Source organism: Abrus precatorius, unplaced genomic scaffold (assembly GCF_003935025.1).
Source record: "Abrus precatorius isolate BTA unplaced genomic scaffold, Abrus_2018 Scaffold7, whole genome shotgun sequence".
In the NCBI taxonomy this organism is placed as follows: Eukaryota; Viridiplantae; Streptophyta; class Magnoliopsida; order Fabales; family Fabaceae; genus Abrus; species Abrus precatorius.
Window position 1 is genome coordinate 19387519 of NW_020874417.1, and position 21082 is coordinate 19408600.

The 21082-nt window shown below is 34.4% G+C and overlaps 2 protein-coding genes and 1 non-coding gene across 4 annotated transcripts; 2 read left to right on the forward strand and 1 right to left on the reverse strand.

The window, feature by feature from the left end:
- Positions 1-246: 246 nt before the first annotated feature.
- On the forward strand, positions 247-353 carry LOC113873913. The gene has a single exon (XR_003505979.1). It is a non-coding gene; the product is annotated as a small nucleolar RNA R71 (small nucleolar RNA).
- A 6822-nt stretch (positions 354-7175) lies between these two features.
- LOC113871064 (enolase-phosphatase E1-like) lies at positions 7176-11889 on the forward strand. Of its 2 annotated transcripts, XM_027507797.1 has the most exons (3): positions 7413-7737; positions 9087-11067; positions 11119-11720. In XM_027507797.1, the coding sequence occupies exons 1-3, from the start codon at positions 7690-7692 to the stop codon at positions 11511-11513; spliced, it is 2424 nt and encodes an 807-aa protein (XP_027363598.1). In that variant the 5' UTR covers positions 7413-7689; the 3' UTR covers positions 11514-11720. The 2 variants fall into 2 exon arrangements, with proteins under 2 accessions (XP_027363597.1, XP_027363598.1); XM_027507796.1 differs by having other exon boundaries at positions 7176-7737; positions 9087-11889.
- Positions 11890-12361: 472 nt separating this feature from the next.
- LOC113871065 (transcription factor PIF3-like) lies at positions 12362-17719 on the reverse strand. The gene is made up of 9 exons (XM_027507799.1): positions 17155-17719; positions 16683-16892; positions 15314-16562; positions 15100-15204; positions 14925-14990; positions 14489-14554; positions 13876-14394; positions 12832-12955; positions 12362-12712 (listed from the first exon to the last, which is right to left on the reverse strand). Exons 2-9 carry the CDS (start codon positions 16766-16768, stop codon positions 12702-12704), a joined length of 2226 nt encoding a protein of 741 aa, XP_027363600.1. The 5' UTR covers positions 16769-16892; positions 17155-17719; the 3' UTR covers positions 12362-12701.
- Between the last annotated feature and the right edge of the window lie 3363 nt (positions 17720-21082).

The following is a 21082-nucleotide window of genomic DNA, read 5'->3' on the forward strand; positions in this document are numbered from 1 at the left end:
GCTGTCACTTGGTTCATTAGTGGGCTGCTGTTCTCTGCTTGGTAAATTGGGGCAGTCTCCTTCCTCTTGATGTCATAAGAATCAGCAGTATGCCACTCAAAGCTAGAAGATGTCATCTCATCTATCAGCTTGTATGCGTCATCTGGATCTTTTCTTATAAGGGACCCTCCTGCTGCGGTATCAATTGTAGCCCTAGTAGTGATTGATAAGCCACTGTAAAAAATTTGTACCTGTCTCCACGTCAAAAAATCATGATGAGGACAACTCCTCAAAAGCTCTCCAAATCGCTCTCATGTTTCGAATAAGGACTCTGCTTCATATTGTTGAAAGCAACATATTTTCGTCATAAGCTTAAAGGACCTTTATGGGGGAAAGTACTTTCCCAAGAATTGTTGAGTGAGATCCTCCCAAGTTCTAATGGAGTTGGCTGGGAGTGAGGAAAACCATGCATTCACCATTTCAGATACCGAGAATGGGAAAAGACGGAGTCGAATAGCATCATTGGAGACTCCATTGTATTTTATGGTATCTATCAATTGGAGAAACTTTGTCATATGTAAATTGGGGTCTTCATTAGGCATGCCTCCAAACTGTATGGAGTTCTGGACCATGGTTATGAGTGCTGGTTTTAATTCAAAATTGTTTGCCTCCACATTAGGGGCTGTGATGCTTCCAGAGGTGCCTCTAGCAGTGGGTGTCATGTAATCTTGGATCGATCTCCTCCCCTCTGCCATTCTTTGCTCTCTCACTCCTTTTCTTTGTCTATGAACTGTCCTTTCAATTTCTGAATCAAACAAATAAGTTGTAGAACACTTAGAACGAGTGAGCATACATCAAAAGTAATTTTAAAAAAATGAAAATAAAATAAATATGAAAAGTATAAAAATATAAAAGAAAATTCTAACAATGAACAAAACAAAACCCAAGTTGCTCAAATCAATTAAATTCGAGATTTTCTTAATATTAAATAAACAATCCCTGGCAAAGGCGCCAAAAACTTGTTCGGAGGGCAAGTGTACCCATCGAAAAATAATAAAGGGTTCTTAAATTAAGTTTCCAAAATATCGTCCCACAATGATTGTTTATCAACTAATAAGAATTTTCTAATTTAATTGTTTAAGCTTCAAAGATACAAGATTAATTAAAAACAAGAATTTATAAAATTAATTATAAAACTAAGAGCAAGGAATACAATGCACGTCTTGGTTAAACTTATCGGAGAGGAACCTATGGCATATGGGTTTTCTCATTCAATCCTTTATGTTATTCTTCTGTTTAACTCTAAATTCGATTTTCTTGTGATTACCAATCATTCATACGAATACTATTAATACCCAACGGTCATGCATTATTAATATTCTTTTCTCTAAATTAACATCTCTAATGGTCATGCAAGACATCAATTTAAGAAAGCTTAAGGAACTTATGAACTTGTTAATTTAATAACGATTAGAAGAGAAAGATTGGTTTGGTCCACCTAATCCTTTGTCTCATTTTACCCTATAGATCTATTAATTAACCGAGGTACAGTCGCCTAACGATATAATTAATTAGGATTAAGAAAGAAGCGCAATAGGATAAAATCTAATTACAAAACGGAAATCAAATTTAAATTCAAATATCAAAATTCCATAAATTCATGAACAATAGTTCGCATAGCCCTAGCTATACACTTAGTTACTCATGCTAAAGAAAAGAACTAAAACAATCATAAACAAAGCCATAATCAAAAGAAATAACAACCTAGAGTGTGAGATGTGTTCCCGGTCTTCAAGTACGATCGCTCGAAGCTCCAAGTCTTTCCAAGCATGTGTCAAGGATCCCGTGCAAGAGAGACGAGATCAAATGTATTCTAGAGCCAAAGCCAAGATGTCAAAACAGTGTTTACGATGCATGAGATCTTCCCTTTTATAGGATTTGAAAACCCTAAAAACTATTCATAATTGGGCTTCCCGCAGATGAGCACGACTGTGCAAGGCTTTAAGCACAACCGTGCATGGGCTCGAAGCACCCCCATGCTTATTGAATGGGTCTGGGCGTGTTAACTGCTACGAAGCTCTAATCTTCCATCAATTTGGGCCTAGAATGCACCCAAAATCCACTTGCGGCCTCTTTATACCAAACTGCACAATTAATATATAAATTAGTGTAAAACCCAAATAAAATAAATATCAAATATGAATATATGGGCTGTAAAAGAAGGCCTAATTACAGACTTATCAAATAGCAACCGCTTCTCCCCAGAATTCACTAGGTAACATCTTTTGTTTTAACATACATCTAGCCATGTCAAGAATGGTTATGTTCCTTCTCTTAGCAAAGCCATTGTGCTGAGGTGCGTATGGTGGTGTGATTTCATGCATGATACCTTCACTGACACAGTAATGCTCAAACTCCTTGGAAGCATACTCACCTCCACCATCAGTTCTTAAGAACTTGATCAACTTCCCACTTTGTCTTTCCACCAAAGCCTTAAACTATTTAAACACTTCAAATACCTCATTGGATCAGAGCAATGAAACTTAGAGAGGGTTATTTTTAAACTAATTTCAAAAAAATACATTTACACACATGATACAAAGAGGGTTTTATACCCTTAGTAGCAAAACTAACCGAGTTGGTTAGTGATAGACCACCGAATAAGGAAAATCAACAAACTATACCTAACCATCAATTTTTAATATTTAACCATGGTTAAGCTAATTTTGAATTACTCATTTAACGTTCATTATTATTTACTGCTGACATTCTATATATATATTTAAACATGTTGTGCCATTAACGTAAAAATATATAGATATATTGCATCAATATTAAGTGATAATAGATAATCTTTTAACATTTCAAAATTTTATGAAAAATAAAATTAACTGTATTTATAATGATTGAAAATATGTTTAAGTGTGTTGGTTTATATTTGTTTTGGAGTTGGAAAAAGAATGAGATTTATGCGCCTGTTCGATGTTGCTGCTGCAGCTGCTTAGATGCAAATTGTAATGGACAGGCACAAGAAAACAAAGGTGCAGGGCTGCTTATTCATGGTTCTTTTGTGTCCTTAACGTTGTAAAAGTGCACTTGCATGCATGCAACCTATCCAATACAATATTAAATCATGTGACGTTTTATAATTTTAACGAAAAAAATAGTATATACAATTTATTATTGTGTCTTTAGACAGACATTAAAAAAATATTTTTAAATTAAAAAATAAAAATATATTTAAAGAGAGATACAAATGGTCTATTAATTTCTTAAATTGTCACTTTTAAAAATATTTTAATTATGAAAATAAATCAAGAGAATCAATATTAGAATGATCATTTTTTTAGATTAATATAATATTTTTGCAATTAATCATCATCCAAAGTTTTAAATTATTTATACTTGAATAAAAAATGGTGGCATTGTAAAAAAGAAAAGATATTCAAATTGATTCACAGTATCATAAATAAATTGATGTAATAAGAAATGGATAATTAAAAAATAAAAGATAATTAAAGAAGAAATTAAAGAAATGCTAACAACCTAGAAGAATATGACCCTTTCACTAACGAGAAGTTTAAAGAAAATGACTTTTTTTTTCAGAAAAAATGACAAAGTATACACTATAAATGAATTGATATTATTATTTTTTATTATATATATATATATATATATATATATATATATAAAATAGTCTGTCGTGTAAGAAATTAAGAAATTTAACTCAATAATGTTAGTAAGGACTTTATAATTTACTTGACCCAAAAATATACAATATTATAATTTTAGTGATATTTTAATAAATATATATATATATATAGGGACAAGATTTTTTATACTGGTATAAGTCTAAAAATTCTTATATTTAATCTGAGTCTTTTATTTAATTTAAATTTAACGGGTTATAATTTATTACTTTAGTGGTTGTTAAATTTAAGTTAAAAAAAATGTTTAGATTTTTAGACTTACACTAATATAAGATAAGAAGATACTTCTTATTTGTATATGTATATATATATATATATATATATATATATATATATATATATATATATATTCTAACTTACTACTAACATTGACATGCCATACTATGTTCTTATAATCTTTTTGAGTGGTGGAACACACACAACACAATCGTTATTAACAAAGCTGGTGATCTAAATGAACCTTACCAAGAAAGAGTGCCTTCATTTCGTTGCACATCTTCACTCCTCCACTGCCACTGCTATCAAATACATTACTGTGAATAATTTCTCTCACAAATGCCCCAACCCACTTTGTAACATTTTTCTGCTCTCCGTTATCTGTCAACTTCATAAACTTTGAAATCTGTGATGGGATGGCACAAGCCCCTCATATTCAAAGGCATAAGTAGAAGCAAAGCTAAAAAGTCCAAAACAAAAAAGGAAAAGAAAATGTATACATACCTACGTACTCTAGTTGGCATTCTCGGGGATGTGTCCCTCTCCACAGGAAAAGGTTCTTTTGTGTTGAAGAGAAAAGTTTAATTATTTGAAGGAAGGAAGACGAGAGAGGTGGCATACATAAGGTTTTAGTGGCAAACACAAAATTTGCCAAGACAAGCATAGCGTAGTGTAACTCATAAAATCAAAACCATAACATAGCAGTGTAATAAGTGGTAAGCAACTTGTTTTTCTTAAGTAAGATTCTAAGTTGAAGTCTTTAGAGCGGTTAAAATGAGTTATTTGACCTAATTTGAGTTATCCCGGTTTAAGCTTTAATTACGCTCAAACGAGTCAGATTTAAAAAGTTTACTTTATAGTTGAATTACAAAATAATATATATGTTAAGTTTGTCTAAACATGCATTTTATACTTGAATAGCTTGTTTAGAGTTTTGGTTGCCACTTTCTACCACAAAATATTTTGTTTATGATGAGAAAAGATCACTGGTTTTTTTCTTTGTATTGTTCAGGAGTATTCTTGTTACTCCAGTTTAATAAAATTTTGGTCCATTAAAAAAAACACTTAAATAGATTAGTTTAATTTAAATTCAATAAAACTTTTAATTGGTATGACTTTAGGCTTAAGATTGAATCAGACTTAAATTTTAAAGCATATCTTTTTTTTAAAAAAAATTACCATAAAAATATCTTTTTAATAAATTTATTTTAGTTTTAAATACATAAAAAATTAATTATAAAGATAAATATTAACAAAATAAAGAAAAACCTCAAATCTTATGTTTAAGGGGCTTAATCAGATTAATCAAGTGAAATGAAATTAGGTTAAATCTAAAATTTTGTGAATGTTCATAGAAAATAATTTCGTGAATAATATATATATAGAGAGGATGGATCTTCTATCACTTTTATAAGTCTAAAAACTTTTAGATTTAATCTAAGCCTTTCATTTAACTTAAACTTAATGACCAGTGAAGTGATAAATTATAACCCGTTAAATTTAAGTTAAATAAAAAGTTCAGATTTAGTGTAAAAGTTTTTAAATTTATACTAATATAAGATAATCCTGCTATATATATATATATATTCCATCAAATTTAACTTCCGGATATCAAAGGTGTCAAAATAAAAAATATACATACAATATAATGAAGGGAAAGGTCAAACAACAAACTTGTCTACTTTAAATGATCGAGTTTGTTTCTTTTTCATTGGGAAGAGTCATTTTTCTTTTGGTTGGAGGCAATGGTCAAGTTGGGTCTATATAAATTTCAAACCAATGAACAGCATAAACATTCAAGCCCATATTCTTCTAATAGTACAATGGAAAAACAGCATCATTCACTATAAGAAAGCATTTTAGTATCTCTGTTGATTTATGAAAACAGGCTTAAGTATTAAAGGACCACTTAACTCTTACACTCAGCAAGTTCACAATGGGCTTAATAGAAGATTCCATTTCCAAAGATGGGGGACATGTGAAGGGGAACCAGCTCAATAAATAAAGAAGGTGGGCTTCCTTGCATCTTTCTTTATGCAATTGAATTGTCATAATTTTCTTCAACAAATCTGCAGTGTAGACTATATAGCCTTCTATCTTTAAAAAGAGGGTTGTGGCAGCTGTCATGACATTACTCATGATACTTGTCACTTGAGACTTGAATCTCATTTTCCTTTTTCGGATTAAATAGATGGTTGGGTTAAGGCTTAAAAAAGAACCAAAAACATATCATGGAGAAAGGTTCAACTTGTTGGCTGAAAGTATTAAAATGTTAACAAAATGGAAAATTTGTCAATTTAAATACATTATCTTTCATAAAAAATAAAAAAAAGAAAGAAACATTATCCAATGCATTAACATAAAGCATAGGAAGTTTTTTTATTTTATTTATCTATCTTCTTAATCCTCTATTTTTGTGGGATCTAAGTGGATTTATTGTATATACATGATATCTTCACACATATAAAGTTCATCCAAATTATTTAAATCACCAAAAACAAAAAAAAGGGGGTAAAAATTTCGTACCAAAAGCACCCCCCCCCCCCCTCTCCCCGGGCCAAAATTATGCCTAACATGCGAACACCAATAATGTTTTAAAGTGACATGAGGCAGCATCATTTTCATGGAAGTGGCATGTCTTAATCTAAGTTTGAAAACTTAAGCAAATTCCATCACCCTAACGTGGAAGAAACACGACCTTTTTAGCGCTAGGAAATTAAGTTTATTTATTTTATCATTTTAAGCAAATTATGATAATTTTCACTAAACCTTGATGCTTGGTTCAGATAAACTAGTATCTTCTACTTTTTGTTAATTCCAAATTACAATTATGACAAAAATGAACACAATTATTCATCCAATATCATGATATCTTTACATTACAATTATTTATTAAATATCATGATATATGTATATTATTATATTTGTTGTCTATATCATTCCAACTTTTATATATTATATAGCCCACTTCTGGTACAAGACCTTACAAGTGTGTCTATCTTGGACAGATTAAATCTTGTCACAAGATTTCAAGTAAGAAGAAAAGTGAAGTAAACATGAAATAATAATGTGCAAGACTAATTTCTCGCGCATTGATTATGATAATTTCTGGACTTATTAGTCGCAACAGCTAATAAAGATGCATGGAATCATAAATAAGAAATTGGTCCAACAAAACTGACAACAATGAAAGTTAAATTAAAAAGGAACAAGTTGCATAATTTTATAAATTATTAATATAGTGGAAGTTTCCTGAGATATTGTCTAAACATATCAGTATTCATTTATCGTTTGCATAATTTGGAGATGAAATTTAATCAGATAATTAGCTTAATGACGTACAGGAATCTTACTATCCACAAGGTTTGACAAGAGGGTCCAAGCATTTTCGACCGTTAAATGTAGGAGTTTCATGCCACTGATCTGGTCCCCAATAAAGTTAGTTACTTTGCCACAGCTCAACAGCAATATGATCAACTTTTCTATTTCATACTTTTTTGTTTTTAATGGGAAAACTTTAGTGGCACATTAATCCTAATCCTCCTAAATCATTGAGACCACCATCCCAGCTCATGTGATACAGTCTGTCAAACATTTCTGTTTCTGCTTTTTTCTGTGGAAAACAAGTTGTTCTTCTTCCTAAAGTTGAACTGGCTTTCCTTCTTTTTCCTGGGGTTGTTGCCAACCAAATTATTCCCTTCTCTTACTTTCTTTATTTGTTGCTTCACTTCCACTTCTCCACAACTTGGAAGGTCACAAAGTGAACTTCAATTTCCTTCCCATCATGGCTACTCAGACTCATGCATCTGATCATGCTTCTATCACTGATGAGGTTTGTTCCCTTTTCTCACTTTCAAGGCTCTTTTTGATCTTCAACTTCTTGATATAGTGTCTCTGTGGCCAGTCTTAAGCAACCCACTTTGATCGGGCTTACATATTGTGTTCTGTTTCTTTTTGGAATCAAGCTTGCATATAGACTCGGTGGATAACTATGAACAAGTTTTCTTGAATTTTTCTTTGAATTTTTTGTTTTACTAATGCATGAATTCATTTTCATCAAACAATTCATGTATAGATAGAAATGAAAAAAATAGTTTCTTCTTTTCTGTCACTGGACTTACTCATTTTTCAACTTTTTTTTACCTCTGCTATCATAATTGATTTAGTAAGAGATGGTAATAAGTTTCATATAGAATCTTTTGTATTAAAAGAAATTGCTCATTTATTTTTCTTTTTTTGGAGGAGAATTAGTTAGACATTTAACTTCAATTATTGTAAGATTGGGAAAGGAAATGGATTGCATCAATATCTGTCCTCATTCAAGTCAAATACCTATAGTCTACCCAAGACGGATCTAGAAAATAAGTATTGTGGGGCCTAAATAAATAACTAAATATTTTATTGATTTATATAACATAAAGAGACAAATTAGATTTAAAACTTGTTGAATTTTTCAAACTCAATTTAAAGTTACGATATTTCTCAAATAATCTAGACATTGTTTATTTTATTTTGCATATAAAAGTTGTCAAACTAACATAATCTTTATCTATATCAAGATTGAGAATATTAAACATAAACAAATAAAAATTGATGTACCATAAAAGAAATTTTGCAACTTGCCTCCCCTGCCACTTGCATGGATACCCTTTGATAAGGAGATGAAAGAACGAGGTACCACTGTTGCCATTGAGTTGTATGTATATGTTTGTGACTAAAAAATGTCATGTCCTCTAGATATGGATTTGGCGCACACCAAGATATTACCTATATATTTGGATTTGTTACCTATATAAGTATTGTTATTTGAGGAGAGTACTTTCTTCAAACTTGCAAATTATGAATAAATTAAAGAACAAAATAGCAGCGGACCAAAGATTCACTAAGTTGGAAATACGGTGGCTGTATTAGTGCATGGCTTCCTCAGACACACTCATCTATCTGCCTTTTTATTATGCGGCATAAACTTCCATGCCAATTTTCATTTAACATTTATATTATTGTAAGGGAGCAAATTGGAGATCATGGAAAAAAATGTGGTTTCTATACTTCAGTTTGGCCATGTCCTTCTTACTTCCCCTGCTAGTTTCAAATTCTACCATGTTTCATAATTTGTTTTTTTGTATATAAATCCATTGTTTGTTAATGCTTGACCATCAATGCTTTTTCATCTTTATATAGCAATATGTGAAGAACGAAAAGGACGAAGCTATTGCAGAAAAGATTGCTTCTTTAGCCAATGACGATGAAGACAAACACGACAAGCCTGAAGATGCACAAAGTCAAGCTACCCCTTCATCTAAGACAGAAGAAGATGAAGTGAAGCCTGAGCTTGCTGCAGTTGAGGCCAAAAAATCTGATGATTCTCCAGCATTAGAGGTTTCTGCTGAAGATAGTGCGAAACATGACAAGGTTGAGGATGCACAAAGTCCAACAATACCAACAGAAGTAGATGATCAGAAGGTTGAACCTGCTGTTGCTGTAGAAAATACTGAAGATTCTGTGCCATTAGATCCATCTATTACAGTTGCAGATAATCTGAAGGAGGAGAAGGAACTGGTTCCTGACTCACAGACTATCAGTGTCACTGAACCAGAACACGATGAAGTCAAATGTCAGCCAGATGAGCCACTGTCTTCAGAAACACCACAGCAGCTAGAGAAGGAACCTTTAGAAACAGATGAAGAAAAGCAACCTAAGGCAACAGACATTCCAGAAGCATTAGATGAAACCATTGAAAAATTAAGCAACATAGCTGAGGCTAATCCTGTGACAGAATCAGAAGCAGATGTGGTGAAAGAGGCTGAAGTTTTGGAAACAAGTGCCCAAGAGGAAGAGAAGCCTGAGCCTGTCTCTGTGGCTACACAAGTGCAGGAAAAAACAGAAGAACCAGAACCGGAAAAGGAATTCCTAGAGGCTGAGCAACCAAGCACAATTGCAGTTCCTGAACCATCAGCTGAAGCCAATGAGAAACCACGTGATACCATAGAGGAAAAAACAATTGAACCATCGACAGATGTATCAGAGGAGACCAACAACAATGAAGCAGGGCCTACAGAAACAGTGGAAGCAGAACCTGAGGTTACTGAAGTTCAGGAAAACCAGAAAGAACCAGAAAAGCAATCATTGGTACAAAGGGAAGAGGAGCAACCAGACTCATCGGCAATTCCTGAACACTCGGCAGAAACCAGTGATGCAATAGAGGAAAAAACCAGAGAACCAGAAATTGAGGCAGAGGTTTTGAAAGAGACTAACAACTACAAAGCAGGACCTACAGAAACAGAGATAGCAGAGCCTGCAGTTACAAAGGCTGATGAAAGCCAAAGTGAACCAGAAAAACAATCACTCAAAGAAGAGGAAGAAGAGCAGCCAAAGACGGTGGTTATTCCTGAAACAGAAGCTGAGATTGCAAAGCAAACAGGAGATATAGTTGAGGATCACCCTCCCAAAGATTCAGATATTGAAGTGGTGAAAGAGAGTGGGAACTCAGAATCAGCAGCAGTGCCTACAAATGAAGAGAAACCAGAACCGGTGTCTACTGAAGTGGACGAAAAGCCAAGCGAACTACTACAATTATGTGAGGATGTTGGGAAAACAAGTAATGACGTGGATACTGAGCAAGAAACAGTGCTTGATACTGCCAAGAATGAAGAAACTTCAGATGACACAATCAAAGACTCCATATTATCATTCAAGGAAGAGAAAAGTAACAAAGAGGAGGAAAGTAGCCTCACAGAAAATGCTGCACAAGTTTCATCAAACGGGGAAGCTCAAGCAGCTCCTACAAATCTTGTGGAACCTTCTTCTGAAGGTGTAGAAAAGGTTGTTGAAGTGGATGGCAAGAAAGAATCAAGCTTCACTGATGTGATTGAAGGGGTATCAAATGAAGCAGGTGTTGTTATAAAAGAAGAGGAGGTTGTGGAAGAACCCTCCATTGATCAAGAAGCTAAAACTGGCCTAAAAGAAGAAAGAGAGTATTATGTTCCTGAGGAAAAGGTTGCTGTCGCTGCAAATGATGACAAGAAGGAACCTGAAGCAGCTGATGCTGCCCCTGAATCCTCAAGAGAGGCAGAGGTTGAAAGCAAAATAGTTGAAGAGCAGAATGGAGCAAAGACAGCAACAACTGAAGCAGCAGAGAGTGTGAAGGTAGAGAGTGTAAAAGATGATAGCTCAGCAGTTGATGACAAAAAAGAAGCAGAAGAGAGTGTAAAAGATGATAGTTCAACAGTTGATGACAAGAAAGAAGGGAATGGTAACACAAAGGTGGATGAAATATCTACAGCTGTAAGTGAACCTATTAGAGAAACATTGGCATCAAAATTTGAAGAAAAAGAAGAGGAATCTACTGAAACTGGAGCGGTTAATTCACAGAAAGAACTTGTGGAGGCTGAGAAAACTGAAGTTCAAGCCACAAAGGAAAGTGATGCAACAAAAACAGCCAGGGACCTTCCTAAAGAAACTCCGGCCAAGCCAGCTCAAAAGCAATCAAATAACATCATATCAAAGGTAAAACAGTCACTAGTTAAAGCAAAGAAAGCTATCACTGGGAAATCTCCATCCTCCAAAAACCTTTCTTCAGAGGCCAAGGGCGATATTAAAGTCAAATAATGGAATGAAGTGAACAAGTTTGCAGAATTTACATATTTGTTTTCTTTTTTGTTGTCGTGATGCATAGCATTATCATAGCATACATGTTGGCTTTTTTTACATTGTTATTTTCTATTGAATTTGTTTGAACGCAAAGAGGTGTGCAGAGTGCAGTGTATATAGATTATCTAGGCCATGCTTAGGCAGTGCTGTAAAATTTGATGGTTTTGTTCTGCTTTATTCTTTTGGATATATGTACTGTGTTCTTGTTTGTTATGATAAACGATGGAAGCAATTTTAACTTCACCGTGTAAAGTTGACTCGTTTGTACGTTTTAAAATGACCTCATGATGATTTAGTATTGATAGTCTATCAGAAATTTGGTTCAAACCTTGTGCATCATCCGTTTTGCCAAGGGCTTTCGCCAACCACAACCAAATTCTCCTTCACTATGATAATCTACTCAACCCACTTGTTAGCTGATTTCACCGTTAGAGAACAGCAAACTGAGGAACACAGAGAGATGAGAAGTGGTCTCATTTTAATAACGTAAAATATATAAATTAATATCATACAATAATTTGTCAATAATTAATAATCATGTTCATTTATATTTTAATTTTAAATACTCAAATAAAATTTAGTAATATATGTGCATTATTCTCATTTCTCATAATAATAATAATGACAATTAAATATTTTCACTACAGGCCTTGATACTAGGTTGTTAAATAGAATCTTCTCAACCATGGACATTAATTGGTATGGTAACAAATGATCGAAATCAAGAATCCACATAGATAGATTTTCAAATAAATTATCGCGAACTGCTAAAGCACTTTTTCTCTAATTTTGCAGGGCTGGCTGGGAGGGAGACAAAACAGATGGCCAAGAAAGAAAGAAAACTATTATTTCATTAATCCAAAGAATCACTATGAAAGATCTGATCCAACATTTGATACATATTTGTAAGGATATATAAAATTTCTACGCTGATTGATTGAACAGGTTGCTAAGTGGATGTACAAATGAGTGACATCTCTCAAGATACCAAAATCTGTGTAATTTCGTGTCTGAAAATTAGGATTCCAATAGTTATTGTGAGGGGTTATAACCTCAATGACTCTGAAATATCCTGTGCTTTAATCTGCAAGAGCTTTTAGACTCATATTTTTTAAAACTTGGAATCTTCCATTAGCCACAGTCTTATCAATCATAACCTGCAGGCACAACTCAACAGTAAGTAGTTCGTTCCATTTGCTATGTAAAAAGTGGGGTTGAATGTGGCTTTGTGCAAAGCGCATGCATGCGTTTAGTGATACATATTCAGAAGATTTACCAAGCACAAGGTCGTCTTCTTTGCCAGGATTGACAGCTCCACTGTCATTAGCCTCAGAGGAATGAGCATGACCACTACTACGCACCAAAGCTGATTGTTCAAATCCTACAGCTGCTGCTTCACACTAGCGTAACAAAAATGGAAACAAACTGTTTTAATTAATTAATAAGCTTAAACATGTCCTTAGTCCTACATTTTTGCAATTCTTTTTAGTTTTGATCCTCGACTTTTTAAAATTCAACACATTTAGTTCTTGTTAATTGTTAAATAATGTCGTAGCTAACTAAGAAACTATCATATGTCAATTTTTTGTGGGACCATCTCAGTGAGAAGGACCAAAACCAAAAATTTGCAAAAAAAAAAGGACTAAAACAGAAAAAGAAGTTTGAAGGGACTTGTACTAAAACCTTGTAAAAATATAGTGACAAAAAATATATTTAAGCCTACTTAATATGAAATGAAATCACAGGGACTGAGATGCACTAATATTTATGCTAAACGGCCATTTAATCACTTTCAATTTCAACCTTTGCCTTTTGTTCCTACACGTGTCTTTCAGATTCTAAAATTGAAAATGTTCAATCAGACCATAAAACATATTCGTGGAATTCCACTTGCCTAAAGATGAATATTAGCAGCTACTATGCAGTAACAAACTAACATTCAACAATCTCAAGAGCAGGCGCAAAACCAAGCAACCTCCAATGCACCTTCGAGATGTGAAATATCACCTAGATAACTATAACAATACAGTAATTGAGAATGGTGATTTCAGGAGACCTAGAATGACTAGTGACACAATCTACAAGGACAAAAATGGAGAGCAAGGGTGCTATTCATTTTTTAAATCTGTGAAGAGCAACAAGTGAATATGAGGACTAAAAAGAATAATTTAACAATATTTGCAACTATATATAAACCGAACACCATGTCAGGTTATATGCTTCCATAATTGTAATAAATCAATGAAATAACTGTTTGTGCTGAGCCTATATCCTAAGACACATTTATATAAAAGGTAAAGAAATCTGAGAATAAACATACCTGGGTAGGTATCTGACTAGTTAAGTCACAGCCACCAGTGCTTTGCTTGACTTGTGGGTCCACATTTGGCATTTGATCCTTTAGGCCAGATGCTGAAGCCGAATCTACAGTTTCAACATGTCCTGATGATCCACAGGCATGGAGTCCCAGACCTGATGAGTTCATGAGAGGCCCACCTGAAAAAGGAAATGTAGGAGCACGCGGCATTGGCATGGGATGTCCCTGCCCTGGAAGCCCAAACCCTGAGGAACTTGATCTGGCCATCCCATGTAAAGCAGTGGGTCCAGACATATGGGCAACAGGGATATGAGTTCCTTGCATTTGGGGCATCTGAATCATAGGGAATCTAGAAGATCCACCACTCATGTCAGGCATGCCCATCCCATAACCCATACCAAATCCCATATGCATGCCCACACCCATAGGTGAGAATGGAACCATATGTGGCGCATGCATGTGCTGCATTCCCGCAGGTAACATCATTGGAGGCATATATAAACCAGCTCCCATTGACATAATCTGCACAAGAGGATAGGAATGAACCACATGCTATAAGTATATCATGTATGATCAGAAAACTTAAATATCAATGCCAGAGGGGAAGATAGATTACTTGAACTTGGAGTTGAAGTGTTTTAAGATACTCAATTGCCTCATCCAGCATTGAAGCTTTATCAACCTTGTATATATTAAGTCAGAAAAATATAAATAAATGAAGAATCAAGCATCAAGTATGTATACATATGCAAAGTATTTTAATAGTTTACGTTGAACTTCTATTACGAATGTACTTAAAAAAAGATCATGGTTCATATTTGAGTTGAGGATTTAGACCCTGCAAACAAAACACTTAATTTCAGGTTTGAATCTACTGCTTTTAAGTAGTAACTTTTCATGATTCAATAAACTTTCCACTCTTCACAAGAACAAACTTCAATAGCTATCTGTTTTTAAGTTTAAAATGATAATGGTAAGCATTAACCAACACTCCTTAACCTTATAAAGTTTTTCAGATGTGCCTAACGAGATCAAAACCGAAAAAAACCAACCTTATTGCAATTTGGTATGAGTTCTTGCAATGCACGCATCTTCTCATTGATCCTGTCTCTTCGCCTCTGTATGCATAAATTATAATTAGATAAATCTGGAAACAACATAACCTCAAGAGGGAAAATGTGCTATTTTATAATTATCAATACACAATCGGAAGGTGGCCTTGCTCACCCTTTCAGATAGATTATGCACTTCAGCTGCACGGCTTCTCTTGGAACCTGTACCTCCTCGTCCAGCAGCTGCTTTCTTAACACCCACTGATTCTTCCTCAACATCCTTCAAGTAGAATGTACATATTTTATATTTATAGAGGGAAAATATAAAATAAGAAAATAATTGAACAGATACACATTAAACGCAGTGTAAATTGAAGTCATTTACTTACTTCACTATGGCACTCAGAGTCCTCAGTGTCTTTACTTTTTCTCTTCAAACTTTGATTTGGCTCATCAGAGCCTCTGTCTGTACCGTTGCCAGAACAAACAGAGGAAGAGGCTACGGCTGGCTCCATACTCTTTTCCGCAGCTGTCTGTCCTTTAGTGCTACAGTCACCAAGAACTTGATTGGGGGTCTGATCAATGTTAGTGGCACTCTCTTTGCAAGCAGCCTCCAACTGCTTAGAAGGCAGAGCATTCTGTTCGACAGAGTTTGGCTGCAAAGATTTCAAATCAGCCTTGGATTGCTCCACAACCTGCTGGCAGTGCATGGTTGGTTCCTTTGGACATTCACCACCTGAATCAACAAGAATTGACTCGGGAGGATTGCTGCTACTTGCAGCAGCACCTTTATTCTTAATTCCCATACCGTCTGATCTTGCCGAACACAAACCAGACTTCGAGCCAATGTTCTGAAGATTAGCTCTCACAATAGCAGCAGGCCTTGCAAAATGGGAGAAATTCATTATGGAGGAACTGGAACCATTGCTAGGCATAGGTGGATCTTTCTTCTGCATCTTTGAGCCCGAAAAATCACTTGAGGAAGATAGAACCTGAGCAATTTCGCCATACTGCACATCCTGGTTTGCATTACTTTTGTTATTATTTTCAGTTATATCTGATGCCCTTGATCTAGCAGATACCAATGATGTTTGACATTGATGCGATGATGGGGGGTATAACTGACTGGTACTAGCTTTAGGTCTAGCACTCTCAACCAGTTCAGCTGAAGAACCCTTGGAAACATTCCCTTGTTCTGCAGAAATTTTATGAGAGTCCCTAAATAACATATTGCCATTGCCTCTTTTATCCAATAGTGTAAAATTATTCGAGGCAGGAAGATTATTTTCTGTGACATCAGATAATTCATGTAAGAAATCAGAACCATATTCATGTTGCAAAGAACCATCCATCGTATAATCCAACCAAGGTAACACATCTTCATCTTGACTCAAATCCACTTCACGGGACGGCACTGACATTGGAATTTCATTCAATCCAGTGTCTAAATCCTCAAGCTTTCCCATCCTTGTGTTGATACCATATCCTACCTCTTTATCTCTACCTTTGGGACTGTGAGATGGTAAGCAGTGAGAGGGCAAACTCCTGCAAGATGGACTCTTTCTAACTCTACTAGACTGACCCTGGCTCGAAATCTGACCATTCTCCCAAACCAACTCGAAAAAATCATTCTCAGGCCTGCACATCCAATTTCAAACCCAAAAGAACAGGGAGTTAAGAAACCAACAAACAAAATAATGCAATTCAAACTTCAAACACATAACAAAAGGTTACAACAGCTTATGCTAATGAACTTACGAGGAAGATTGATCAGGTGCACGTGTGCTGTTAGTCTCTTTACCAAGCTTCTCTCCAGCCAAACGGTATAACTCATACAAAGGCATGATGACGAACCAACCGATCCGCAGAACCACAGCACCAAAAATTCAGAAAGGCCTCAAAATCAAACTAAGGCACTTAGCCCCCTAATGTTGCTTCCACCATACTCTACTATATTAACTGGGAAACCTTTGGAATCCAAATGAAGTTGGGAGAAACTGACGTAAGACACTATACACTACGATAATATTGATTATAAAAGAAAAGGAACAAGCCTACATTACATCACAACAATAACTTACAAAAAATAAAAAACCTTTATGTTTAATATCTCAAGTCTTTATCAGGGAGAAACATAACCATAATACATGCACAATTAAATTAATAAAACAGCATCAGTCAAACAAATACTTTAACGGCTTATATATATAAGTATATGTCGTGCACAAACCTTGCTAAGTAAAGTAAGGGACTTTAATAGATTCGATCTTATTTTTATTCTTTATATATATATATATATATATATTTTTCCTAATCAGCAGTATTCAGGTCGGCACACACATAACCCAGTTGAGTTCCATCAACAATAGGGACACTGATTCTCGGCTTAGATCAAGGGAAACCCATGTAACTCCAATAATTTCTGGCTGAAACCCAGTGATCTTTTCTCAAATGGGTACCCAAAAAGATACGAAATTTCTGGAAACCCTTAGCTCCTCGAGACCGACAAGGCTTTCCTAATCCAAATGCAACAACACTGCTATTTGAGCGGAAGTGATCATTCCAATTCACACACCCATGGGAAGTTATAAAAAAAAAAGTAACCTTTCGGGCATAAGAGACTGTGTCTCAGCTCGAAGAAAGAGAAAACCCGAAATTTCACAAGTGGGGGAACGACCCAAATGGACGCAGAAGGCGGCGAAAGATTTGCAGAGAAGCAATGCAGAAAGCAGTGTCTTGCAGTGACACACACGCACACAAATGAGGCAGGAACAGAGAGAGAGAAATTCAGGGGTTTTTTCTAACCATGGTTTAGTCACAAGTTGTCGTGGTTTAGTTTCTGAGACCCCATCCAGAATCCAACTCTCACCCTCCTCGTAAGCGAGTGAATCACACGCTTCTCTTGTTTGAAATGGGGTGAGTAGGTTTGTTTGCCATATTGTGAGACCATAACCAGATAGAAAGAGGGTATGAGTTTGTGACTTTGTGTGTCCCTATTCTGTGTACTTAGAAAGAAAGGTGTCATCTATAATGTTTCTGTTCTTTGTATATATTATCTTTTGCAAAATTGGGTGTGTGTGTGTGCATGAGTGCATCCATAATGCACCGCAACAAAATCATATCCGTATCATTATAACCTGTTTGGATAGGGACACTTTTTATGTAGATAATCGTAAAATAATAATAATAATAGAATTTCTTGTTTGCAAATTGAGGGTTAAGGGGTTGTTAACAAAGTCATTGACTTGATCATGACTGTATTAAAATGTCTTAATTGACAAAGGGAACAATCTTCTTCGCTTCGTTGTTGGAGAGACTTTGGGTTAATTGTGGGGTGGGTACTGATTTGTGGCAAAAATTGGCAGTGCAACCATGCCAGAAGAGGAGTGATGTCCTTTTCCTGGTTTTCTCTGATTCCATTTTGTGAGCTTTGGATTTGTTATAAGAAGGGGTTTGTAGTAATCATTTGGAATTTAAAGAAAGGATTAAAGACAAATGATTTAACTAATTGCAGTTTTCTATAAGAATTCAAAGACCCTTTGTCATTTGTCATCTGTCATCAGGGAGAATCTAAGATTGTCAACCATATTATGGTTTGTTTTACATGCGGTCCCCTTTATTAAATGGCACAGGAATGTCCCTCATGCCCTTTGTTTTAAGTAAAGATAACATTATGGTACCGAGGTTATCGTTGCCATTTCCCCTAGGAATCATTTTATTATTATTTACATAATAACTCGATTAGTAAGCACCCCTCACATTAATATATCATCATCAACTTTGAAGTAATTAGACAGTGTGCGGACCACCTCTTTAAGGTTATAAAATTGATTTGAGGTTTAATTTTTTTTAAAAAAAATATAGGGAAGACTGCCAAAAAAGTGGGAATTAATCAAAAACTGGATTAGGGAACGGATTAGTTATGGGTCAACGAGATAATCTGCAAGGGATTGGATGTCTGCCTGTCTTTTGAAAAGAGAGCAAAATAGTCTACCCCTGTTTTTCTATGTAATGATGTCCATATTAATATTATTATTACGTCGTCGTTTAATAAAAAATTATATTATAATATATTTTAATTAATTAATAGAGTATATTTTCTACACTAACAATGAATTAAAATTAAACTTTTTTATTTCTTTTGTCATGACTAGTTGTACATATATACTACTGTCAAACTTGTATCACATACTTTTAAATGGACATTATAAAATATAAATGTGAAAATTGATATAAAGAAGATATTTGATAAGGTAAGTGAAAGGCGGAAGTTAAAAATGAAAAGGTTAGGTGGAGTGATTGACATAACGTGGAAAGCATAGGAGGAATAATAGGGGCCCATGACAGGGCATGGAGGAAGGTTTGACTGTAGAGGGTTTGAGGAGGCACAACAGAAGGGGGGTGGTGGTGGGCCCAAGAAGGTGGGCCCCAGCAGGCCCAGACATGGGGAATGAGCAACGTCCACTTGGCCCATTCCTGACCTGGTTCCATCCATGTGGACCCACCCCCTATCTTTTTTCTGGTTCATGCATCTTCCTCTTCCATTTACACCCTTCTGTTAACAATATTAACTGCGACCCTCAGCATGCACCTCCATTTCACGTGCTTTTGCCATGTAACATATCATATTCTCGATGCCCTCTGCGCTCTGCAATAGCCACCTTAAATTTCTGCAATGCATTTTCTTGTGACATCATATAACACTTCTCTCTGCAATTCGCCGCCATCTGTCTCTCTCTTCCTAAGACGCCCAGCTGATTCTGTCGTTCGTTGCAACTTGGATTTCTTCCTTTTTTTATCCTCAACATGCTTTTTTTGTAAAGTTTCGCAGAAGAATCTGCAAATTATCGTGCAAACTTTTGGAACCACTATGCCACATTTACATTCTTGGGAACACCATTGCAATCAAATTATACCATCTTTACCAAGTACCAAATTCAGTAAATATATTTCATCAATTTATATAATATATAAATTTATTTTTTTTACTTTTAAAGTCTACTTTTACATAGTTAAATTTCTTCAAGCCTCGATATATCGCACATAATTTAAACAAAAAATTAACATGGTTTCATTAAAAACTATCGATGGCAAAAATTATTTAAATTTTGGTGTTTAACTAAAAATCACCGTCTTGATATTTTTCATTCTTTCAAGTGATCGGTTGTTATGTTAAATTTTAAATTGTTAATTAAACGGTGTATATTAAGTCAGAAGTAACATAATTTTGAAAATAATTAGACAGTATTTACAATTTTATTAAATTTAGGAAAGATTTATGTTTAACTATTTTTCATTGACAACATGATATGAACATTATCTAACTTGTGTTATGACTTTATTAGAAGCGGTTAAATTTGATATAAATATTGATAAAAAAAAATCATAATTACTTAATAAAAATGTTGAGCGCTTCTACTCTTTATCCTCATTGATTTCTACCTCAAAAATAATAATAATATTTAAATTTTTTATAAAATATTTAAATTTGAATAGTGGTTTTAAGGGGGGGAAAAAACAAATATAAGAGTAAAAAGGAGAAAAGTGGAATTTATCTTTTTATGTATGTTCTTGGAAAATCCGAAGCGTAAATCTGAGAAAGATGGTGAATGGAAATAAAGGAATTGGATTGCCTGATGGGAACAGAGGATAATGTTAACAAATGAAATGATTAAAGAAGAGGCCGTACCCGGGGACGTATCTATTTGGGGAATGTGGAATACATTTAACATATCATGCATTCTTTCAGAATACCTATATCATCATTTTAATTCTAAAACATATGCTAATTTTGAGCTTCAGGAATATAAATTTTTAAAATATTATGTTTATATTTAAAATACGTATAATTGACTTTATTATATTGTATGCAAATTTATAACCAAAAATCATTTGTTTCTGTACATATATAACTTTTTTACACCTAATATTAGCATTCATGTAAAATCATATTGTTAGTGAGACAAACAATTTCACGAGGTCGAAGAAAATGATAAATTAAATAAGATATCTGAAAGAATACATAAATTGTTTTAGATATTCTTAAATTTATTTTGACTATTATAACTTATATATAATACTCGATCGTTTTCTGAATTCGTGACTTGTCAAGTACTTGTAGGGTTAATAAATTGGACCAAAAAAAATAAAACTGGCAC

What these genes read in the sequence shown, in the direction of transcription:
- LOC113871064 (XM_027507796.1), top strand. Translation starts at nt 7,690, where the DNA reads ATGGCTACTCAGACTCATGCATCTGATCATGCTTCTATCACTGATGAG. An exon ending in ATGCTTCTATCACTGATGAG is followed by an intron (nt 7,738 to 9,086) that starts GTTTGTTCCCTT and finishes ATCTTTATATAG; the next exon opens with CAATATGTGAAGAACGAAAA.
- LOC113871065 (XM_027507799.1), bottom strand. Translation starts at nt 16,768, where the DNA reads ATGCCTTTGTATGAGTTATACCGTTTGGCTGGAGAGAAGCTTGGTAAA. An exon ending in TGCATAATCTATCTGAAAGG is followed by an intron (nt 14,991 to 15,099) that starts GTGAGCAAGGCC and finishes TTATGCATACAG; the next exon opens with AGGCGAAGAGACAGGATCAA. An exon ending in CTAGTCAGATACCTACCCAG is followed by an intron (nt 12,956 to 13,875) that starts GTATGTTTATTC and finishes TTGTTACGCTAG; the next exon opens with TGTGAAGCAGCAGCTGTAGG.